Source organism: Nomascus leucogenys, chromosome 11 (assembly GCF_006542625.1).
Source record: "Nomascus leucogenys isolate Asia chromosome 11, Asia_NLE_v1, whole genome shotgun sequence".
Classification (NCBI taxonomy): Eukaryota; Metazoa; Chordata; class Mammalia; order Primates; family Hylobatidae; genus Nomascus; species Nomascus leucogenys.
The window spans coordinates 40174979-40201247 of NC_044391.1; the positions used below are offsets into that span (position 1 = coordinate 40174979).

Here is a 26269-nt window from a genome sequence, read left to right on the forward strand (position 1 = left end):
TGTTGCTGGTGAGCATACCCCTGTTAATCCAGCTTCCCTGAACTGTGCACCACACTTGCATACTAGAATTCAGAAGTGCTATCCATAGCTAGGGAGGAGGGGGGATAATAAAGATCCTCACACGTTTGTTAAAGATATCCTCTATCTTAACCAAATTTTTACTGAGCACTTCACCTTCCACCTCTTATGGATTGATTTACAATTTTCTTTTTTTTTTTGAGATGGAATTTTGCTCTTGTTGCCCAGGCTGGAGTACGATGGCACGATCTCAGCTCACTGCAACCTCCGCCTCCCAGGTTCAAGTGATTCTCCTGTCTCAGCCTCCCAAGTAGCTGGGATTACATGCATGTGCCATCATGCCTGGCTAACTTTGTATTTTTAGTAGAGACGGGATTTCACCATGTTGGTCAGGCTGGTCTCGAACTCCTGACTTCAGGTGATCCACCTGCCTCGGCCTCCCAAAGTGCTGGGGCAATTTCTTAAAATCACAAGTGATAAAAATATTTTAGCATAAACACACACACATATAATTGTACAGACGTACAAATATAAAAAATACATTTACAAACTATATAATGTATCACTACATCAATATGTGATATGTTACAAAACATGCACACCAATAGAAATCAAGAAAGGAGATAAAAATGAAATAAACTATTTTAAAATTAATTCTGAGTTAATGGGATAGAAACTTTTTACTATGATTTTAAAAAGTGTTTTTAACAACTTTATTAATATATTCATATATACTATATGGTTTACTCATTTCTATGTACAATTCAGTGGTTTTTCGTATAGTCGCTGAGTTGTGCAACCATCACCACAGTCAACATTAGAACATTTTCATCACCCCCCAAAAGAAACTGTACCCATTAGCAGTAACTTCATCCTCCTACCACCCTAGGCAACCACTAATCCACTTTTTGCCTCCATAAATTTGTGTGTTCTGCATATTTTATGTAAATCAAATTGTATGGTATGTGTTTTTTTGTGTTTGTTTTTTGTTTTTGAGATGGAGTCCTGCTCTGTCCCCCAGGCTGGAGTGCAATGGCGCGATGTTGGCTCACTGCAATCTCTGCCTTCCAGGTTGAAGCAATTCTCCTGCCTCAGCCTCCCAAGTAACTGGGATCACAGGTGCACGGTGCCACGCCCAGCTAATTTTTTTGCATTTTAGTAGAGACGGGGTTTCACCGTGTTGCCCAGGCTAGTCTCCAACTCCTGAGGTTAGGCAATCCACCCGCCTCGGCCTCCCAAAGTGTTAGGATTACAGGTGTGAGCCACCGCGCCTGGCAGGTGTGTGGCCTTTTGTGACTATTCTCTCATGTTTTCAAGGTTCATCCATGTTGTAGCATCTAGCAGTGTTTCATTCCTTCTTATGGCTAGATAATATTCTATTTTATGGATAAAGCATAGTTTTTTATCCATTTATCAATTGGTGGACATCTGGATTGTTTGTACTTTGGGCTTTCTCGAATAGTGCTGCTATGAACACTCAAGTACAAGTTTTTATGTGGAAGAATTTTTTCATTTTTCTTGGGTGTATACATATTATTGAAATTGCTGGGTCATATGGTAACTTTATATTTAACCCTTTGAGGAAGCACAAACTGTTTCCAAAGTGGCTGCATCATTTTATACCCCCACCAGCAGTGTATGAAAAATTTCTCTGCATCTTCCACAGCATTTGCTTTTTACCTTTTATTTATAATAAACATTCTAATTGGTGTGAAGTTGTAAATCTTTGGGGTTTTGATTTACAAATCCCTGATAGCTAATGAAGTGAGCATCTATTAACAAGCCTATTTTTTTAGACAAATGTCTGTTCAGAACTTTTACCCATTTTTAATTTGGGTTGCCTGTTATCTTTACCTGTTCACCTCAATTTAAATTGGATTGCCTCTTAGTATTGATTATTGTGTTATAAGGATTCTTTCCACATTCTGGATACAAGTCTCTTACCAGATACATGATTTGCAGATATTTTCTCTAACTTGTGGGTTATCTTTACACTTACTTTTTGGTGTCCTTCAAAGCACAACATTTTTTAACCTCGATGAAGCCTAATTAACCTATTTTTTTTTTCCTTTTTTGAGATGGAGTTTTGTCTTGTCACCCAGACTGTAGTGCAATGGCACGATCTTGGCTCACTGCAATCTCCACCTCCCAGGTTCAAACGATTCTCCTTCCTCAGCCTCCCTAGTAGCTAGGATTACAGGCTCACACCACCACGCCCAGCTGATTTTTGTATTTTTAGTTGAGATGTGGTTTCACCATGTTGGCCAGGCTGGTCTCGAACTCCTGACCTCACGTGATCCACCCACCTTGGTCTCCCAAAGTGCTGGGATTACAGGTGTGAGCCACCTCGCCTGGCTTAAGTAACCTATTTTTTTTTTTTTTTGGTCACTTTTGCCTTTGGTCTTATATGCAAGAAAATGTACTCCTCTATTTCGTCTGAGAATATTATAGCTTTAGATCTTACATTTAGTTCTGTGATCCCTTTGGAGTTAACTTTTGTGTATGGCATGAGGAATGGAGTTTTATTGTATTCCTTTGCAAAAAATGCGATGATGGTTATGCGGTTGTCCCTGTTCTATTTGTTACAAAGTCCTTCATGGAGGAAGAATTTTAAAAATATTTTGCCCTATTGAGTTATCCTGGCACCTTTGTTGAAAATCAATTCATTGTAAGTGTAAGAGTTTTATTTCTGGATTCTCAATTCAATCCCATTGATCTACATGTCTATCCTTAAGCAAGGAACACACTGTTTTAATTAGTGTACCTGTATAGTACAGTAAGTTTTGAAATTAGACTCTTCTTCCTATATTAGAATATCTTCATAGAGTTTATATATGTGACCTTTGATGCAGGAATTGGGTAGAAATGCTGGTGTCTATCCATATAGCAAATAGTGGTATAATTTATTTGCTTTCTTATATTTTAACTTAAAAATTAAATATGAGAAGCTCTGGTAGTTTCTTCTGCACCTGAAGAGATTGGCTCATACTATTGAATTGAATTATTTTCTTAAAGTTTGCATTTTAATTAATTTATTTAATTTTAATTGTAATTACAGTTAATTTTAATGATGTTTTATTTATTCTTTTGTTTCAAATCATCATATTAAGTTCCCAATTTATAATCTTCTTAATTTTTCAGTCCCTGTAGTATCATTAATGGGTTTCTTACTGAGTGAATTTAAAATGATAATATGTCGAAATTTTAAAGACAAAATGTACTTTATTATAAATATTACCATGTTCATTTATCAGTGATATTATTTCATAGGTGATACCAGTTAATGTATATCTTATGAATATATGACCTGAAAGTAAATTCACATAATTTACCTTAGTAAAAAAAAAAAAAAATGTGTTACCAAACGTATTTTTACGCTCTTTTTTTTTTCTTTTTTTTGAGGCAGAGTTTTGCTCTGTCACTCAGGCTGGAGTCCAGTGGCCTGATCATGGCTCACTGCAGCCTCAACCTGCTGCACTCAAGTGATCCTCCCACCTCAGCCTCCTGAGACTACAGGCATGTAACAACATGCCAACTAATTTTTTCATTGTTTAATTTTTTATAGAGATAGGATCTCCCTATGTTGCCCAGTCTGGTCTTGAACTCCTGGGCTCAAGTGTTTCTCTGCCTCAGCCTCCCAAAGTGCTGCGATTATAGTGTGAGCTGATGTGCCCAGCCTATTTTTATTGTCTTTTTTCATTTATTTTTACTTTTTCTCTCTTAATTTCTTTTTCTTCTACAAAAATGTAGTGTTTACAATAAAGGTATCTGTATGTGAAAGGTTAGTTATTATAATAATATTGGTGTTTTATATATGACAAACATGCCATAAGCATTAATTCTATTTTTGAAAAATTATTAAACAATTAACATGTATAAACATTACAACAATGAACACTCATAACATCCAGCTTAAGAAATAAAACACTACAGGTACAATTCAAGTTTCCTATGTATCTCTCTCCTATTGCCCCTCCCATTCCTTCTCTTCTGAATTTGCTGTTTATTTTTTCATGCATGTCTTTACTTTTTATTAATTTCATTAACATACTTAATATGTGATATTAATTTGCAAACTTTGGAAATAAAAATTTTTCATATATTCTTTTGCTTGTTTTTTCACTCACCATATTTGCAATAGTTTACAGCAAATATAAACTATTTGTACTAAATGTTAGTGAATTGTTCTTTAAAGTGTTAAAACCGTTTACTCTCCTCCAAGTAGTCTATGAGTGTCTCTTGCTCTGTATTTTCAGAGTATGCATTATGATTTATGATTTCTGTTATGCTCTTGTTAAAGCTGCACGATGATATTGATTATAGCCCATGAGTAACTAACCACCCACAGGTCAGGAAGCAAATGTGATCATCCAGAGCAAAGTGAAAACCCAGAAGCTATACAATTGGTCCCTGTGCGATAGCAACAAGAAAGCAAAACAAAACAAAACAAAACAGAAAAAAATTCACTGTAATTATAAAAAATGGAACCATGTAATTTCCTTAACCCAGGGACTTTAGCACCTCATAGTCTCCATTAGCAGTCCACCCCCAAGAAAATATTTCATTCTAAGCCAGAATATTGTGCTTGTCATACAAAGACCTTCTAGAACTATCCCTACCCACTTTCAAATGATGGCAATGCCTATGCCCTACCACTTAGAATGGTGGGGGCCACAAAGGCATTGATGTTTTACTAGGCAATATTGAGGAATTTACAAAACAGGTGCGTAACAACTCTTCTGTCAAAGTAATTACACGAATTTTATCAGTGGGAGTGGACAGATGTTTGAGCACAGTGGCCTTAGACCACACCATATAATGAAAAGTTGTCTTACACATCTCAGTTAGCTGAGAGTGTTTTCCAGAATGACCATCTGGCAAAATAACCCATCAAAACAAAGTCCCCAGTTGAATCAGCTGAAAAAGAAAGATGAATGCTTTTACTGCATAAAAAACAGACTCAATAGAGAATATGTAAAATAAATGTTAATAAAAAATGCTTTTGTGGGGAGCATGTTAACTATTCATTTAAGGGGGGATAACACATTTTCTAATGGTGCTCAACAAGTAAAATGTTAACTTGGGTATTCATCTAAATTTTATTAACAGTAGATTCTGAACTGTTTGACGTTTTAATTTTTCGGCACTGTAAGAGAGAAACATGCTCTTTCATACTTACTTAGAAGTATAAACATGAATAAAATTATGTCTCATTAAAACTACTAATAGTAAAAAAACTGGTTTAGTGAAACAGTTCAATCAGTTCCAGAGACAACAGAAAAATGTAATTTCAGCTTTCAAGCTCAAGAAGGATGCTTTTGTTAATGAGGCTGGGTATCTATCCTAAAATAAAAGTGACTTGGCATTTAATGATAACTCAGTTATTAATATGCAGTATAATAACATGTGGCTTACTGGATTATTATAACTCTCCTTATACATTGAAAGCCATATTTCATTTGTAAAAGTGTATAATTGCAATCAACTCTTTGAAAGTGAATAAACTACTCTCTTCTATAGTCCTATTTTGAAAGAAAGTTCGAAAATGTTTGGCCTATCTCTGTTCATAGTTCCAATAATTATGAATCTGTCCTAATAAAGTGTTTGGAAGATTTGGCTGTTTAGTTTAAATAACATTTACCATTTTTTCTTAATTACAGTTTTAATATAGGTAATATGCAGAAAACTTGGAAACGACATTAAAGTACAAAGGAAAAATAATCCTCAAATCATTGGAACTTTTCTCACATTATCTCTTGGCTCCAACACAAAATAATTTTAGGATTTCGCCCTTTGGTAATCATTTTGTCTGGACTCTATTTCTCATAGTGTTTTCCTCAGCCATTTCTTGATTATTTTGTGTTGTGATTGCTTATAATATGTTTTCTTGTTTTATCCTATCCTTATAATAAGATCTTAAGGATGATTTTATATATATATATCTCCTTATTATGCAGTCATTTTAAACTGAAAAATATATATTATTAAAGCCCACTATGTGTGAAACACTGGATGGGAAAGATATGCATGGGAATATATAACAGCCAAAGGTCATCTCTTCGTGGAACTTATTAACTGCGGTTAAGGTGCAAGTGCCTAAATTTTGGGTGTCAACCCACAACATCCTTAATCTCTTTTGCTGACTGTACGATGCAGCACAAGGACTGTTGCCTTTTGGTTGAGCAATAGATATTGGATGAACATTTATAAGTAACGAACAAGTTAATTTTGAACAAGTAGTTATTTGTTTCTTACTTATATTGCCATATTCCTTCTGGTAGATGCTGGACAGGTAGGATGCTGCTTACTGAATTGTGACATTTTATACTATGATGTAACATTTATAAAATGCTTTTGAGTTAGCAAACTGTTTTATCTTACAGGGTTTCAGCGAAGCTCAAGTAAAGCAATACTTATTTACTATTAAAAAAAAAAAAGAAAGGTAGTAGGTGGTGTTATTTAAATGGAGTCCTTATAGTATCAAACTACTCATTAAGACAAAAAATATTTAGTAACCCCAGTCATCTAAAACATGGTCATGTGCTAAAAAAAGAAACATGGCCTTTAATTTCCAAATATCTATTGCATTTTATTAATGTACAAATATAATAATATAGCTTCTAGAAAGTATGAGAAAATATATAAAATGCAGCAGAAAGTAAGTTAAAAGATGAGTTACATCCAGTTTTTGGTTCAACGAGCTTTCAACATTATACAAGGAAAGATCATTTTACACACACACAAATGTGCATGCACACACACATGCAAAATGTATTTAGAGCTTCTCCTTGCATTTGTCACCTGGTTAATTCCAATTTGTCTTTCATATTTAAAATTAAACATCACTTTCTTAAACAAAATTTCCCTGAACCTCTTCATCAGGTTTTTCTTAAAAGTTTTTCATATCATCCTGAATTTTTCCTATATAGCACTCACTGTATTTATACTTACATTGTTGTACGAACATCATAGAGTATTTCTACACAAACTTAGATGATATAGCCTACTATGCACCTAGGCCATATATGATAGCTTACTTTTCCTAGCCTACAAACCTGTACAGCATGTTACTATACTGAACACTGTAGGCAATTTGTGTATATAAACATAGAAAAGGTACAATATAAATACAGTTTTTTATAAAAGGTAAAACAAAATATACCTGGATAAGGCACTTACCGTGAGTGGAGCTTGCATAACTGAAAGTTGCTCTGGGTGAGTCAGTGAGTGGCTGATGAGTGAACATGAAGGCCTACGACATTATTGCATGGTACTGCAGACTTCATACACACTGTACACTTAGGCTACACTAAATTATTAAAAATAAAGTAATTGTGCTATGACATTTGGAAGTCTAATACATCAGTAGGTGAAAGGGATTTTTGCGCTCCATTATAATCTTCTGGGCCCAGTGTCATATATGCGGTCTATCCTTGACCAAAATATTGTTATGGGATGCATGGCTGTATTTAGTATCTGTCTCCTTACTAGAGAATAAGCATAAAAAATGTTCTGCACACTAGCAGAGTGTCCGGCATGGAGTGTGAGCTCAGGAAAAAGTTACTGCATGCAATAACTCTAATATATGAAAGACTATGGCAGGGAAAGGAGAGAGAAAAACAAAATGTGATGGGAATGTAACGGAAAGGGAAAGCACGATTAATGTGAGTGTTCAAAAAAGACTGTGAAATTTTAAGTAGACCTTGGAGGATGTGTGTAGTGCTGAATGTGGAGCTTCATAGCCACACATAGAGGGGTGATCTAGAAAGGATGGCTTGGAAGAAGCATGAATGTTCATGGTCAACATATCCATGAGACACAGCAGACACAGTGCCCAAAGCCTATGATATGCTGTTAGGGGCCCACAGGACATTTTAAATTTTAATTGCTTAATCAGAAAAAAATGAATCTAATAATATGAATATATAATAATGAATCCAATATATGCCAATGTAGCCTTAAAATGTAGTTTTTAATACTATTTTTTGAAGTCCACAAAGGTAAAATTGCACAGGGCCCCTGAAAGTCGTACTGCAGCCCTCAGAATGATATCTGATGTTCAGTAGATAGTATTTGGCTAGAACTTAGAAAAGAATAAATAATCTAAGGCTTAAAATGTAGGTTAGCCTCAGGTAAAGGAGAGTACACATGACAGGCTGTAGAGATTCTTCAAATTTGGGTTGACCTTCGGAGTCTTTTTGTGTTAATGTCTTGCTTACCACAGGGCTTCAGGAAGCGAATTCTTGCAGGAAGGAATAGGACTGGTTGGTATTAGAAGTTGGGTGATCAGTTAGGAGCCTTTTGCCATGTCTTACATGGGAGTTGAAGAAATTATAGTAGAAAGAAAGGGAAGAGATGGATATTACAAAAAATCAGATAAACATGTACCCAGGAATTGTAGATCATATGTGGAAAAGCTTCCTTTTCCCGACAGAACCCCCCAAATCATAATTATATATTTGTGTTCCCTGTAACAGTAAGTTCCATATGAGAAAGGACTATATTAATCTTGCTGCTGTGTCCTCAGGACATTGAACACAAGACACTCAAGAAAACAGGAGAGTTAGACTCTTGTAAAAGTGTATAAACCATTGTAGCTAGAACTAGGTCCCTGACCAATCCATCCCAATCATCAAAGCAAATGCCCAAAGCCTCAATATGTGACATATACCTTCCAATTGATTGATGGTTTGATTATTCTGTAGAGCAAAACAGAAGTAACAACATATACATTAATTATAACCTATTTTAAAGTTAATTTTAAATCATTCTTTTTTCTAAATTCAGAAATCTCTGCTTATGGTCTGTAATTAAATCTATATTTATAATCCCAATTTATAGATTTCTATGCAGCATTAACTCATATCATGTACAGAGAAAGCTACAATTACATAAAACCACATAACACGCAATGAGTACAGTTGTGTTGTATACAAATTTGTTAGCTTTCTCAGTAAGTTTCTCAGCCAGTGTAATTTGTACACTTAGCAGGTACCAAGCCTTGGGTGGAAATACAGGATGAGTATGACCTGTGATGGCACATATTGGGTAGAAGGGGAGCACCTAATCTAGCAGGAAGGTTAAGGCAAGGCCTTAACTAAGGAGAAGTAATGTCTGCCTCAAGTCTTGAAAGAACAAACACTAGTCAGGTAGGAAGCAGAAGCAGAAGAGCACACACGTTTATAAAATTACAAGAATTAGACTTGTTTAAAAATACTTTGGTAACCTTTGGAGCAACAGTTTCTTTATCCATGACAAGAGAGTATCATGTTTTTTTACCACTGTTGAGCTATTCTTCATATTCGTTAGGAAAGATAAATAAAAGCAGCATAAAGATTATGAATTCCCACATGTTGAAGATAAAATATTCAGTGTAGTATATATTTTTGATAAATATTTTTATTAATAAATAAATAAATCTTTATTAATAAATAAAATTTTGAAAGAATATATATTTAAAATATAATTTTAAATTATAAATTATATAAATATATATATTTATATATAAATATATAAATATATATAATTTATACATAAATATATAAATATATATAATTTATATATAAATATATAAATTATATAAATGTAATTTAAAATATATATTTTGAAAATATACTTTTTTTTGCACAAAGCTCGCTGTGTAGCATTGATGATTAAATAAGTTGCCTATCTGTGTTTGAGAATACCTTTTCTTGGAGACAGAGGAAGTGACTAAGTGAATCTTCCATAAACTTCCAAACCGTGATTCACTGATTTGGTAAGTTGGGAAGGATGAAGAATAATAACAGTGTTAAATCACTGAGGATATATTTAATAGTATATTAAAAAACCAAATAATTTTATAGTGTTGAAATTATACCATACAAACTATGAAATATTCATTTTTTTCTATACCAATATATGAAGACTGAAAGGTGTCAAAATATAATCTTGTAATTCATCATTTTTAGAGACATCCATAGAATTCATAAACAATATTCACTGAAATAAATTCAGGAGAGTTTTCAGAATTAGGCCTCACTGGCAGTTGGAAAGTGTTGAATTGTTCTCCCACGTTGTGTGGCAGTTCTGGGGCTGTATTCAAAACGTTGGTATCTAGGTAGGAAATGAGTCGAAGTCGACGTTACTCTTGAGGTTAAAGGTCTGTTTCTTTCAATCAGTTCAAACTGACAGGCCTCCTGCCATCACCTCCTCCTTAGCCAGGCAGACAGGCCCTGGCCGTCAGTGTGAAAACATCTGTTGAATGGATTTATTGACTGGATCTTGTTTTTTCTCTCCCTTTCTCTATTTTTTTTTCTTTTTCCTTCACACCGTTTATTATGTCTCTGACCTGATGAACTTAATTTGTTGACATGTCGCTCAGTGTCTCCCTCAATCCTTGTCTCACATTTCTTTCTACTGTGCTCTTTTCTTGGCAACAGCCCTTCCTGGAACCCCCGCACACACGTGCGCTCTCTGTGCGCCAAGCTCCGCTGGCTGCGGTTGGCATGGATGGATTAGAGAAACACCGTCTTGTCTCCAGGACTCACTCTTCCCCTGCTGCCTCTGTTTTACCTCACCCAGCAATGGACCGCCCCCTCCAGCCTGGCTCTGCAACTGGTAGGAATCCCTAAAGACTCTCTCTAATAGGCAGGCTAAATGCACCGTTCTTGTAGGATTAACCGATTTAAATGCTCTGAATAACTCCAATAGCAGAACACTCCATTTTAACCCAGTGCAACCCAAATTTTATGAGGTTATATTGGCTATAAGACAAACAGCACATCTGATAAATCTTGGGCTTAGTACTAATAGCCTCATAAATTGCTATCATCCAAGGGCCTGGAAAATACATCAACAGGTGCATGAGTTTTTTGGAAATGAAAATCCCTGCAACATTCTTTAGCAGTGTTCCTCAATCTCTTACCTTCTGCCCAGTCACTAGGAAATTGATGATGCTTGGCTTCCTCATTTGACTCCAAAGAGTGTGCTTTAACCAGTTTGGTTTTTGTTTGTTTGTTTGTTTTATTTCATTGTTTTCTTCTGGTTCCCCATGCAAATGACTCATGAGATTCTATAGTACCAAAGCAAACTTTACTTGATTCTATGTATGTTACTTTCATTTCTATTTATTATGGAATCTCTGGGTGGGCTTTTTGACCAACGTCTTCCTTTGTCTACAGCTGTGTTTGATATTTCAGAACCTGACTACAGAGGAAAACAAGCCAGATAATTCCAAGGCCAAAGGAAGGTTAAGTGTGGAACACACACACACACACACAAAGGGTGCTATTTCCTCTGCAAAGGAACAGTGCTGTAAATATATGCGTGGATAATTATTTCTTTTTGTCTACTCTACTCCATTCTAGTTTCGTGTTCTCAAACTGTGGCTAATCAAATGAAAGATATTGTAGCCCTAAGAGACTCATAACTTGGATACTGCAGAAGGAAAATTTATATGTACCTTCCCCAAAGGCTCTTTTGAGTTATCTAATTTATTTTAAAATCCATTTTCAGGATTCAGAGCTTGTTTTTGTGGCTTCTGTGACCTCATGCAAGCCTTTGTGCTTGGAAAAGTTAAATCTATTTTCTAAAACCATATTCCCAAGCCCTGATATTATCTTTTATTTAAAAACAAATGAATAAAATGGCCAAGTTAATTAACTTTGGTAGGCATCTTTAATAAGTATGCATAGGAGCTACTTTTTATAATGTCTTGTGCCATAAGAAAACATTCCGTACTAGGAGCTATGAGCTGGGTCTATTTCTTTCTCCATACTAGCCGTTGCCTCTGACTCTCCTACTTCCAGGAGCATAGCAAAACTGCCCAGATATTCCGGAAAACCCAGGAACACTGCCCAGTGTTAGTGGCAGCCTTTTGAATCAATCATGCCTGGTGCTATTCCTGTGGACTCACAGAGTTTTTGCTCAAAATCAGATACATGATACAGAAGAATAATGTTTTGCATGTAGAAAGAGCAATAGCCTTTAATAATTGCCTACTTTCTATTCTTTCTCCTGAAAGTGTCTTTTATTCAACCCTAATATTTCAGGAAATACAGAGTAACAACCATTCTATCATAACTGTTTCCATTGACTGAAATAATTTCCTTAATATTATAATAATATTAAAAATTAAAAATAATATTAAAAATAAATTCCTTAAGTAAGCTTAACTACAAAGTTTCATGTTGATGTCCCCAAGTTTGCTGCTGTATATTACTGTAATCCTATGGATAAAGTTTCTTTCCTTGGTTAAGAGGGGTGGCCCTTTTCTGACATACTTCAGTGTCTTCTAGTTTTCATATGCTCCTTTGAATGAATGAAGCAAGATATCTGAATATTAGAGAGAATCTGGAGTTTAAGGAAACTGTGTTACCAAATGGATAGGGTTTGTAGACCTTAGAAGAATCCAGATGGAAGGGTAGACTGTAAACCCAGTAACATAAACAGGACATAATCCTACCCTGATCATTCAAACAAAGACTAGGTCATTTCAGAGAGTTAGGTTTTTTCCCCCTCATAATGTCAGCATTTTAGTATTTATCAAAGCATGTATTCCAAAAACAAATAGGAAAGTGAACTTAAGATTCTTTTTATATATAACGGATTTGATGAGGCAATTCCTTGTCCACATGGGAGATTATATAAAACTATTTTAGAAAACACAGGATTTTGTACTTAATAGGCATTCAATAAACATTTTGGTTGAATCAATCAATTTCATAATAAACACGAATTTACTAGTTCAAATTTGAATACACTGAAAGTAAAAGTTACATTGTAACTATTGTTCTGCTAAAGGATAACTAAGTTATTTACAAGTTACAGTAACTAAGAGGAATATTTGTTAGCTTATTTGAACTTACAAGAATGTTGCATCTTTACACTGAAAATCTTACAAGAAAAAGGCACAATATTTTAAAATAACGCAGCATATGCAATTTATAATAATAGCTTCTCCACTGGCATTGGGATTAAAATATATATATATACTTGATATGTAACATTCATTTAGTACTATTCCAAATCCTACGGAAATGAAATGCACCATCTTCACTCTGCTATTCCACATATTGCTGTGGCTTTAATCCAATCTTAAATTTCCCGTTTATCCTGAATACTACTGTAATCCACATGATCTTAAAAATCACTTTAGTATTTCTAATGATCTTGATTTCAGATGAGAACTGTAAGGTTTTCATTCTAGTATGATTGAAAATATATATTTAAGCACTAATCTCCTTTCTTTTGACTTTTTAATATCTATTTGTTGCAGAAATGTTAAACAAGCTAAAGGAACATTCACATATGTTCTTTAGGAATACAGTAGACCCTCCTATCTGCATGGGAACTGTTCTAAGACTACCAGGGAATGCCTACAACAGCCAATAGTATTGAACCAGTTGAGGTCAACAGGAACCCATTTCTGTTCATGTCTTCCACCCATAAACGTATGGCCTTTTCCATCTTAACTAAGCACTTCTCACACACTGTGGCCATAACTTTTGCAGTGTGAGGTGTGGTGGGACAGCAAAACAATCACAAATTTCTTTTTTCTTCTTCACAACTTCAGGGATAGAAGATTCCTTCTTACTGTAGAGCTTAGCAACCTTAGCATATGATTTTTTTTTAATTTCCTGAAGTTGAGAACTTAAACCTTTCATTTAAAGGAAGCCCTTTAAGGCTTGTCTTTGGCATATCCAAACTGTTACCATCACTACCCTTGCACTTTGGAGCCATTATGAAGTAAAAAATAATTAAAAGCATGCACTGGTGACACTGCCACAGTCAACCTGATCATCAAGACAGCTACTAAATGACTAATGGGCAGGTGACATAGCATGGAGCTGCTGGACAAAGGGATAATTCACATCCTGGGCAAGCTGGAGTGCAGTGTAAGACTTCACCATGTTGCACAACTTAAAACTTGGAGTTTGGTTGTTATATAATTGTGTATTTCTGGAATTTTCCAGTTAGTATTCTCAAACCGTAGTTGAAACTGTAGAAAGAGAAACTGCAGATGGGGGAGAGGAGAGGCTATTGTATTTGTATTTTTTTTTTTTTTTAAGAAACTCATACGATCTCACATTCTCAATAGCTGTTCCACTAAATAGCAAGGTAGCGGACACAGATATATTATAAAGCTAGGCGGCTGGCTTAAATCTATCCTCTGAGAGCTATACTTTTTGGTGCTACTAAAAAGTTATTTAACACAAAAGTCACATAATGTTCAATGCACATTATTTAAACCTTCACCAACCATGTGCATCCTCCGCAGCCCACTGGATTAGCCACACAACTCCCTTTTTGACAAGAACAAAAAATGTTCCAAGGGAGAAATATTATCTGAGTTTAGTCAGTTTTGGAAAGATGCCGTCTTCAGTCTATTTCCTGAGAGTAGAAAGTAGGCATAAATTGCATAAAATTATTTTTAAGAGATAATTTTTTTTTGAGATGGAGTTTTGCTCTTGTTGCCTAGGCTGGAGTGCAATGGTGCGATCTCGGCTCACCGCGACCTCCGCCTCCCAGGTTCAAGTGATTTTCCTGCCTCAGCCTCCCTGGTAGCTGGGATTATAGGCATGCACCACCACACCCAGCTAATTTTTGTATTTTTAGTAGAGACGGGGTTTCTCCATGTTGGTCAGGCTGGTCTTGAACTCCCAACCTCAGGTGATCCGCCCATCTCGGCCTCCCAAAGTGCTGGGATTACTGGCGTGAGCCACCATGCCCAGCCTTAAAAAAATGATATTCTTAAGGCTCTCTGTTTGTCTGTTATTGGTGTATAGGAATGCTTGTGATTTTTGCACATTGATTTTGTATCCTGAGACTTTTCTGATGTTGCTTATCAGCTTAAGGAGATTTTGGGCTGAGACGATGGGGTTTTCTAAATGTACAATCATGTCATCTGCAAACAGGGACAATTTCACTTCCTCTTTTTCTAATTGAATACCCTTTATTTCTATCTCTTGCCTGGTTGCCCTGGCCAGAACTTCCAACACTATGTTGAATACGAGTGGTGAGAGAGGGCATCCTTGTCTTGTGCTGGCTTTCAAAAGGAATGCTTCCAGTTTTTGCCCATTTGGTTTTTTGCTGTGGGTTTGTCATAAATAGCTCTTATTATTTTGAGATACATTCCATAAATACCTAATTTATTGAGAGTTTTTAGCATGAAGGGCTGTCGAATTTTGTCTAAGGCCTTTTCTGCATCTATTGAGATAATGACGTGGTTTTGTCGTTGATTCTGTTTATGCAATGGATTACGTTTATTGATTTGGGTATGTTGAACCAGCCTTGCATCCCAGGGATGAAGCTGACCTGATCGTGGCGCATAAACTTTTTGATGTGCTGCTAGATTCGGTTTGCCAGGATTTTATTGAGGGTATTCACATCAATGTTCATCAGGAATATTGGTCTAAAATTCTTTTTTTTTGTTGTGTCTCCGCCAGGCTTTGGTATCAGGATGAAGCTGGCCTCATAAAATGAGTTAGGGAGAATTCCCTCTTTTTCTATTTATTGGAATAGTTTCAGAAGGAATGGTACCAGCTCCTCTTTGTATCTCTGGTAGAATTTGGCTGTGAATCCATCTGGTCCTGGACTTTTTTTGGTTGGTAGGCTATTAATTATTGCCTCAATTTCAGAGCCTGTTATTGGTCTATGCAGAGATTCAACTTCTTCCTGGCTTAGTGTTGAGAGGGTGTATTTGTTGAGGAATTTATCCATTTCTTCTAGATTTTCTAGTTTATTTGCATAGAGGTGTTCATAGTATTCTCTGATGGTAGTTTGTATTTCTGTGGGATCGGTGGTGATATCCCCTTTCTCATTTTTTATTGTGTCTATTTGATTCTTCTCTATTTTCTTCTTTGTTAGTCTTGCTAGCGGTCTATCAATTTTGTTGATCTTTTCAAAAAACCAGCTCCTGGATCATTGATTTTTTGAAGGGCTTTTTGTGTCTGTATCTCCTTCAGTTCTGCTCTGATCTTAGTTATTTCTTGCCTTCTGCTAGCTTTTGAATTTGTTTGCTCTTTCTTCTCTAGTTCATTTAACTGTGATGTTAGGGTCTCGATTTTAGATCTTTCCTGCCTTCTCTTGTGGGCATTTAGTGCTATAAATTTCCCTCTACACACTGCTTTAAATGTGTCCCAGAGATTCTGGTAAGTTGGGTCTTTGTTCTCATTGGTTTCAAAGAACATCTTTATTTCTGCCTTCATTTCGTTATTTACCCAGCAGTCATTCAGGAGCAGATTGTTCACTTTCCATGTAGTTGTGCAGTTTTGATTAGAACTTCGTTTTCATTAGAATTAATTAGAACTTAATCCTGAGTTTTAATTTGATTGCACTGTGGTCTGACAGACAGTTTGTTGTGATTTCTGTTCTTTTACATTTGCTAAGGAGTGCTTTAGTCCCTATGATGTGGTCAATTTTAGAATAAGTGTGATGTGGTGCTGAGAAGAATGTGTATTCTGTTGAGTTGGGGTGGAGAGTTCTGTAGATGTCTATTAGGTCTGCTTGGTGTAGAGCTGAGTTCAAGTCCTGGATATCCTTCTTAACCTTCTATCTCATTCATCTGTCTAATATTGACAGTGGGGTGTAAAATTCTCCCATTATTATTGTATGGGAGTCTAAGTCCCTTTGTATCTCTCTAAGGACTTGCTGTATGAATCTGGGTGCTCCTGTATTGAGTGTATATATATTTAGGATAGTTAGCTCTTCTTGAATTGATCCCTTTACCATTATGTAATGGCCTTCTTTGTCTCTTTTGATCTTTGTTGGTTTAAAGTCTGTTTTACCAGAGACTAGGATCACAACCCCTGCTTTTTTTGCTTTCCATTTGCTTGGTAGATCTTCCTCCATCCCTTTATTTTGAGCCTATGTGTGTCTCTGCATGTGAGATGGGTCTGCTGAATACAGCGCACTGATGGGTCTTGACTCAATTTGCCAGTCTGTGTCTTTTAATTGGGGCATTTAGCACATTTAAATTTAAGGCTAATATTGTTATGTGTGAATTTGATCCTGTCATTATGATGTTAGCTGGTTATTTTGCCCATTAATTGTTGCAGTTTATTCATAGCATTGCTGGTCTTTACAATTCGGTATGTTTTTGCAGTGGGTGGTACCAGTTGTTTCTTTCCATGTTTAGTGCTTCCTTCAGGAGCTCTTGTAAGGCAGGCCTGGTGGTGACAACATTTCTCAGCATTTGCTTGTCTATAATGGAGTTTATTTCTCCTTCACTTGTGAAGTGTAGTTTGGCTGGATATGAAATTCTGGGTTGAAAATTCTTCTCTTTGAGAATGTTGAATATCGGCCCCCACTCTCTTCTGGCTTGTAGGGCCAAGAGATCCACTGTTAGTCTGATGGGCTTCCCTTTGTGGGTAACCCGACCTTTCTCTCCGGCTGCCCTTAACATTTTTTCCTTCATTTCAACCTTGGTGTGTTTGATGATTATGTGTCTTGGGGTTGCTCTTCTTGAGGAATATCTTTGTGGTGTTCTCTATATTTCCTGAATTTGAATGTTGGCCTGCCTTGTGAGGTTGGGGACATTCTCCTGGATAATATCCTGAAGAGTGTTTTCCAAGTTGGTTCCCTTCTCCTCATCACTTTCAGGTACACCAATCAAGCCAATCAAGCATAGATTTGGTCTTTTCATATAGTCCCATATTTCTTGTAGGCTTTGTTCATTTCTTTTTACTCTTTTTTCTCTAACCTTGTCTTCTTGCTTTATTTCATTAATTTGGTCTTCAATCAGTGATACCCTTTCTTCCACTTGATCAAATCAGCTATTGAAGCTTGTGCATGTGTCACAAAATTCTCGTGCCATGGTTTTCAGCTCCATCAGGTCATTTAAGGTCTTCTCTACACTGTTTATTCTAGTTAGCCATTCATCTAATCTTTTTTCAAGGTTTTTAGTTTCCTTGCGATGGGTTTGAACAAGCTCCTTTAGCTCAGAGATGTTTGTTATTACCAACCTTCTGAAGCCTACTTCTGTCAACTTGACAAGTCATTCTCCATCTAGCCTTGTTCCATTGCTGGTGAGGGGCTGCAATCCTTTGCAGGAGAAGAGGCACTCAGGTTTTTAGAATTTTCAGCTTTTCTGCTGTGGTTTCTCCCCATCTTTGTGGTTTACCTACCTTTGGTCATTGATGTTGGTGACCTACAGATGGGGTTTTGGTGTAGATGTCCTTTTTGTTGACGTTGATGCTATTCCTTTCTGTTTGTTAGTTTTCCTTCTAACTGTCAGGTCCCTCAGCTGCAGGTCTGTTGGAGTTTGTTGGAGGTCCACTCCAGACTCTGTTTGCCCGGGTATCACCAGCGGCGGCTGCAGAATAGCAGCCTGATCCTTCCTCTGGAAGCTTCTTCCCAGAGGGGCAGCTGCCTATATGAGGTGTCTGTGGGTCCCTACTGGGAGGTGTCTCCCAGTTTGGCTACATGGGTGTCAGGGGCCCATTTGAGGAGGCAGTCTGTCTGTTCTCAGAGTTCAAACACCATGCTGGGAGAACCACTGCTCTCTTCAGATCTGTTAGACAGGGACGTTTAAGTCTGCGGAAGTTGTCTGCTTCCTTTTGTTCAGCTATGCCCTGCCCACAGAGGTGGAGTCTATGGAGGCAGTAGGCCTTGCTGAGCTGCAGTGGGCTCCGCCCAGTTTGAGCTTCCCAGCTGCTTTGTTTTACCTATTCAAGCCTCAGCAATGGCGGACGCCCCTTCCCCAGCCAGGCTGCTGCCTTGCCATTCCATCTGAGATTGCTCCGCTAGCAGTGAGCAAGGCTCTGTGAGCGTGGGAGCTGCCAAGCCAGGCGTGGGAGAGAATCTTCTTGTCTGCTGGTTGCTAAGACCTTGGGAAAAGTGCAGTATTTGGGCGGAAGTGTCCCGTTTTTCCAGGTACAGTCTGTCATGGCTTCCCTTGTCCTGGAAAGGGAAATCCCCCAACCCCTTGTGCTTCCTGGGTGAGGTGATGCCCTGCCCTGCTTCGGCTCGCCCTCCATGGGCTGCACCCACTGTCCAACCAGTCCTATTGAGATGAAACAGGTACCTCAGTTGGAAATGCAGAAATCCCCCATCTTCTGTGTCGATCACACTGGGACCTGCAGACCAGAGCTGTTCCTATTTGGCCATTTTGGAATGGACCCGATCAGTGATATTTTTATAGTACTTTTGTAATTGTTTTGGGGAACCATGAACCACACTCAATCAAGACAGTGAACTTAGTAGATAAATATTGTGTATGTTCTGACTGCTGCACTAAGTGGGCATGGCCACATCTTCCTTTCTCTTTTTGGCCCTCTCTGTTCCCAGAGACACTACAATATTGAAATTAGGCCAATGTCTCCTAATTTCTATCAAAAGCTAGAAATGATTAAGCTTAGTGAGGAAGTCACATCAAAAGCTGAGATAGGCAAAAGCTAGGCCTCTTGTGCTGGTTACCCAAGGTGTGAATATAAAAGAAAAGCTCTTGAAGGAAATTAAAAGTGCTACTGTAGTGAACAGACAAATGATAAGAAAGCAAAACAGCCCTATTGCTTATATGGAGAGAGTTTTAGTGGTCTCAGTAGATCAAACCAGCCACATTATTTCCTTCAGCCAAAACCTCATCCAGAGCAATTCCCTAACTCTTCAATTCTAAGAGGGCTGAGAGAGGTGAGGAAGTTGCTGAAGAAAAGTTGAAAGCCAGCAGAAGTTGGCTCTTGAGGTTTAAGGAAAGAAGCCATCTCTGTAACAGAAAAGTGGAAGGTAAAGCAGCAAGTCTTGATGTAGAAGCTACAACAGGTTTTCCAGAAAGTCTAGCTAAGATCATTGATGAAGATGGCTACACTAAGCAACATAATTTCATTGTAGATGAAACAGCCTTTCATTGGAAGAAGAGATAGAGAGAAAACTTTAAGAGATAGAGAGAAATAGTCAATGACTGGCTTCAAAGGATAAGCTGACTCTCTTGTTAGAGGCTAATGCAGCTAGTGGCTTTAAGTTGAAGCCAGTGCTCATTTCCCCTCCTCAAAATACTGTGCTCTTCAGAATTATGCTAAATCTACTCTACCTGTGCTCTATAAATGGAACCACAAAGCCCGGGTGACAGCATATCTGTTTAGAGTGTAGTTTATTGAGCATTTTAAGCTCAATTTTTAGACTTACTGCTCAGGGGGAAAAAAAAGTTCCCTTTCAAAATATTACTGCCTAATTGACTGTGTACCTGCTTACCCACGAACACTGATGGACATGTGCAAGGAGATTAAGTTTTCATACCTGCTAACAGAGCATCCACTCTGCAGCCATCAGACCAAGGGGTCTTTTAAATTTTTACGTCTTATTATTTAAGAATGCATTCTATAAGGCTATACCTGCCATAGACAGTGATTCCCCTGATGGATCTGAGCAAAGTGCATTGAAACCTTCTGGAAAGGATTCACCATTCTAGATGCCGTTAAGAACATTCATGATTTATGGGAGGAATATCAACATTGGCAAGTGATTGAAAGAAGTTGATTCCAGTTCTCATGGATGACTTCGAGGTGTTCAATACTTCAGTGGAGGAACTAAATGCAGAAGTAGCAAGGGAACTAGAATTAGAAGTGGAACCTCAATATATGACTGAATTGCTCCAATCTCATTATAAAACTTGAATTAATAAGGAGTTATTTCTTAGAGGTTGAGCAAGAAAAATGTTTTCTTGGGATGGAGTCTTCTCCTGGTGAAGATGCAGTGGGCATTGTTGAAATGACAACAAAGGATTTAGAATATTACATAAACTTAGTTGATAAAGCAGCAGCAGCGTTGGACAGGATTGCCTCCAGTTTTGAAAGAAGGCCTACTATGGGTTAAATGCTATAATACCAAGCAGCATTTCATGCTACAGAGAAATGTTTTGTGAAAGGAAGAGTTCATGGATGTTGCAAACTTCATTGTTTTCTTATTTTAAGAAATTGCCACAGCCACTCCCGCCTTCAATAACTACTACCCTAATCAGTTAGCAGCCATCAATATCAAGGCAAGACCCTCCACAAGCAAAAAGATTATGACCCACTGAAAGCTCAGATGATTGTTAGCACTTTAGCAATAAATTAATTTTTAATGAAGGTATGCGCATTGGTTTCTTTGACACAATGATTCCACCCTTCATAGGTTACAGTGTAATGTAAACATAACTTTTACATGCATAAGCAAACCAAAAAACTCATGTGACTTGCTTTATTGTGATATTCGCTTTATTCGGATGATCTGGAATCAAACCAGCAAGATGTCCCAGGTATTCCTGTATTTGGTTAGTCAGATTTCCTCCTCAGGAGCAATTACAACTTTTTATTTGTTTTTTTTTCCAACCACTGTATTTTCATCTTATTATGTACATCTAGTAGTCCTTTCCTTTATATTCTGGAGGCTTCTGAAGTTTGTATTCAATAGCACTGATCTGGCTTTCTGAAATGTAAATTCCTTTCTTTGTTGCCTCCAGTATAGATTTTAGTTTTTCTACTCTTTAATTTCCTTGCAATCCCTGTTTATCATATCCAGTTTTATTTTTATTCATTCCATTGTCTTTTTAATTTAGTTCTATCTCTGCCTTTAGCTTTGTTCTCTGATGTTATAGGGCCAGTGTCTTTTGACATTTGAAGAGAACAAAACATTTTCTAAAATCTTATTTTGCTTCCTATAGTAAATCATGTTCACTGAACTAAGCAGTATGAATGATATTTCCTTCATAATATCTGTAGTATATTCTCAAAGGCCCTGTTTTTTTTTTCTCACTCATTCTTGAATGTAGAAAATCTTTCCAGATATTTTGCCAGCAAATGTGTAGTGAATTGTGTTTGGCTTCACTTTTTGCCAACTTACATGCTGGTTGAATCTCCTTCCTGGCTTTACAGTTAAATGGTAACACTTAATCTAATTCCTAGGCCTTAACAGACATTCATATAGTGTTAGTTGGAAGGCTTATGTTGGGAATTTCTTCTACCCACTTTCTTTCTAGCTGTCTGATACTCTGTTACGATGACTTACATGAAAAAAACAAACAGACAAACACAAAGCTGTAAGGTTTAGAAAATGCTTCTCATCTAGTGAGAGGTACAATTTTCAATTTTTTTAAACAGACTTTTTAGACATTATATCATTTGCTTGCGGGACACATCAAGTTTCACAAATAATTTAAAAATTACACTGTTTGGTACTTTGGGTTATGTGTTCTTGTTAAAAAATATTACAGATAGTAATCAGGCCACTGCACTGCAGCCTGGGCCACAGAGCGAGACTCCGTCTCAAAAAAAAAAAAAAAAATTACAGATAGTAAAATATAAACTGCACTCCAGCCTAGGTGACAGAGTGAGAACCTGTCTCTAAAAACATAAAATAAAAAAATTAAAATTAAACTATTAAAAAATAAATTAAAAAAGACAACATAAGTCTTATGGATAGATCAGCGTTATGGATAGAAATAGTAACAGCCGCTATGTGTGTGATTTGAAGGTCATTAGACATGAACCTTGTTTCAGAATAGTTTCTTTTTTTTTTTTTTTTAGTAATTCTACCATTTGAAGATCATTCCACCTTTAAAATTTTTTTTTTTGTTTTTAGGAGATCTTCTTTGATTCTCTAGCCTCACAAGTTTTTTCTTTAGCAGAGTTTTCAAAAGTGTCGTATTTTTACATCTCACTTTTACTACTAGATTTTTTTTTTTTTTTTTTGAGATAGAGTTTCACTCGTCACCCAGGCTGGAGTGCAATGGCGCAACCTCGGCTCTTTGCAACCTCCACCTCCCAGGTTCAAGCGATTCTCCTGCCTCAGCCTCCTGAGTAGCTGGGATTACAGGCATATGCCACCACGCCTGGCTAATTTTTTGTATTTTTAGTAGAGATGGGGTTTCCCCATGTTGGTCAGGCTGGTCTCGAACTCCTGACCTCTTGTAATCTGCCCGCCTTGGCCACCCAAAGTGCTGGGATTACAGGCGTGAGCCACCACGCCCGGCCTTTACTACTAGATTTTAAGTTAAATGTAGTAAAATGAAGCTGCTAGAATCTGGAACATAGTGAGCATTCAATAACTGTCTACTGATTCTGCGTCTTCCAGGAGAATGCCATGTCATATATATTTGTACTGTGCTAGTCCTTTGTCCAGTCCCTTGCCCTAGAAGGAGTTTAATAAGTGTTGTTTAGCAAACACCTTGGGAAGGTGTGAAACCTCAGGTAGTTCCCAGAAATGCAATATGAAGTTGAATGTTAGGAACTAGAAATCAGGATCAATAATTTTAGTCTAAATGTTCTAAACTCAGCTTTCTTTATAGACAAGTAAATTGTCTATAAAGACTCTGTAGACTCAGGCTAACAGGTCTTACTAGACTGAGTGTAAATTTGAAGACAGAAATAGATTATATGGCTAACAAATGACAACTACATGCAATAAAGAAGGAAAGATACTACACTAGATGCTACAAATACATTATCTCATTTAATAAGACTGAGACACAGAGAAAGCACAAAGTCCAAGTTTATCTAAAAAATTTAGCAAGAAATTTTAAGGATTTCTTGTATGTAAAAATATGTATATATAATACATATTTTCTACATATATACACATATATGTGGAAAACAAACAACTATTGTTTAAAATGCAGGTAAATATTTTAAGACTCCTTTGTGTATTTTTCAAATTCTAATTTTAATTCTTGTCCCACTGATCAGGAGAAAAATTAATTAATCTACTGGCTTATGTTATATTGCAAATGGTAATCAGTGAGCCAGAAAGGGTCAAACAAAAGTTGAATTCCATATGAATTGCAAAGAGAAGAGCAGGCTTATTTCTCACCCTATAAGTCCATGTTTCTGAGAAGCCAGAGAGAGAATGAAAGAGAAGAAAGGAATGGAGATGAAGGATGAGGTTAAGGTTTCATTTTCCAGTCTACCTGTTAACACCTCAGTGATACATCATTAGGATGAGTCAGTGGAAGTTTGGGGTTCCAGATTGTATATATTTCCCTTTAAATTCAAATGGCTTTCCAAGAGCCCCTGGACTTTGAATCATGATCTTCAGGTACCTGGCAATAATTCCCAGCTACCATAACCTGTTTCACAATTTTTTTCTTGGCAGTGGATTATGGGGAAAATGTCATTAAAAAGGGAAAACATTACTACGGAGGTAAGCTTTGATATGTCGAGATGAAAGAGTGAAAAAGTTAAGCAATGTAATGATTAGACTCTCTAGCCTTGAAGAATATATTTCTTCTTCTCCTTCTTCTTCTTTTTTTTTTTTTTTCCAGATACAAGTTCTCACCCTGTGGCCCAGGCTGGAGTGCAGTGGCTCAATCACTGCTCACTGCCACATTGACGTCCTGGGCTCAAGCAATTTTCCCACCAGCAGCAGGCACACCACCAATCCTGGCTAGTTTTTAAAAATTTTTGTAGAGACAGGGTTTCCCTATGTTATTCAGGCTGGTTTCAAATTCCTGGGCTCAAGCAGTCCTCCTGCCTCAGCCTCCCAAAGTGCTAGGCTTACAGGTGTGAGACACTGTACTTAGCCAAAAATATATTTTCAAAATGTGGCGGATGTTATACTTTTTGTTTCCATATTATTAAACAATCACTTTTTATTTTATGAAACTATAGTTGAAAAAATGTTAAACGGTTCTTCTTATATAGTAGTAACTCATAAATACTTGATATATTTAAATTGTGAAGACATGTCTTACACATCTCTGTATTTTAAATGTTATTCTTCCTTCCTGCTTGCCTGCTTCCTTTTCTGCCTTCCTTAATGTCTTCCTTCTGACTTTATTTAAAAATATTTATCCATATTGGACTTTACACAAAATGTAAAAAGAGGACTTTGTGAAATTCCATGTAGAAATATAAAGCTGAGTAAAATAAATACCTATATTAGAAGCACTTAGGGTAGGAAGATAAGGGACATAAAATAAAAGGTAGAAGATTAAACCAGTAAGACTACCCTTCAGGTATCCAAGGAGATCCACCAATTAGATTCATTGAGGAAAGCTTTAGTGGAAATATCTGACCTATTTTTGGGATACATTCGTTCATTTACAGTTTTCATTCACTCATTAAAAAATATTTTTTGAGGACCTGCTTTATTTAAGCATGTTTATGGCCACTGAAATTTCAGAGGTAAAAATACATAATCTGCGCTCTCAAAGATCTCACCATCTAATGAAGAAAATATACACTTAACAAAATTACACAACAATTATATAATTGTGACAAATGCTTGAAGGAGATCTAGAGGATGCTAAGAGAGCATATAGTAGGAGACCTAATTTAGAGATCTCAGGGCATGCTTGGTAGAGGAGGTGACATTAAAAACTGAGCCTTGAAGAGTGAAAAAAGATCAGCCAAATGAGGACTGGAGTTATGGAGGTCAAGAAGGAAGAATTTCTGGCATAGAGGGAATAGCATGTATAAATATCACGAGGCTGCTAGGATTCTGATCTTTTTGAGGAAAGGAAGGAAGGCTTTTGTAGGCAAAATAGAGAACAAAAGAGGGAGGGATGTGAATTGAAGCTGGAAAGATGGGGAGGGGCCTATTTATGCTGGCCTGGAGGAATTTCAGTCTCTTTAGTGAAGGCCCTGAAGGATTTAAACAGAAGTGGCCACTGTTGTGTGGCAAATGGAATAGAGTGAAAGTCAGATTGTGCATTACAATCCAATCTCAGGAGTCCAGATTAGAGATAATAAAACCTTGGATTGTGTATGGTTTTGGCAGTGGAGATAAGGAGAATGGCTGATTCAAGATCTGTTTTGGAGGGAAAACAGACACTACTTTGGTTCTTTGGAGGGGGAGCGTCAAGGGGACAGTAAGGTTTCTCGTATGAACAATGGCAGATCTTGATGTCTTTTGTAAACATGAGTAATATTGTGTGTGGTTTAAGATCATGAATTAAAAATCAGAGACATTTTCACTTTATGAAAACCGTGAGACAACTAAGTGGAGATTTTGGATGGATCATTCAATGGGTAAGTGTGTAAGTAAGCTTCTCATAAGGGAGGTCAGTCCTGAGGATGAAAATCTGTGAGAATCAGGGGAAGAGGGATAGAGTTTGAAGCCATTTGAGTCCTAAGAATAGATATTATTTGGAATGGTAAAATTATATTCTTTTGTTAGACATAATTTTTACCACATGGTTTCAAAATGCATGTGCCATTCTTCTGCATTATTTTAGCACACTCAAGGAAAAATATTTTCTTCTCTTGAGTAACATTTCTTTAACACAATAATGTAAGCCAAAAGGAGAATAAAATGTATTTAATTAAACTTCCTTTACAGCATAAATTACTGGTGCTTA

General features: G+C 36.8%; 1 protein-coding gene across 2 annotated transcripts in view; it reads left to right on the top strand.

The window, feature by feature from the left end:
* HDAC9 (histone deacetylase 9) overlaps nucleotides 1-26269 on the top strand; it is a 906822-nt gene that overhangs the window by 633413 nt on the left and 247140 nt on the right. For both annotated transcript variants that reach the window (XM_030822201.1, XM_030822187.1), the window contains one exon: nucleotides 10440-10617. In XM_030822201.1, coding sequence (XP_030678061.1) covers nucleotides 10440-10617 — 178 coding nt within the window. The remainder of the gene's footprint in view (nucleotides 1-10439; nucleotides 10618-26269) is intronic.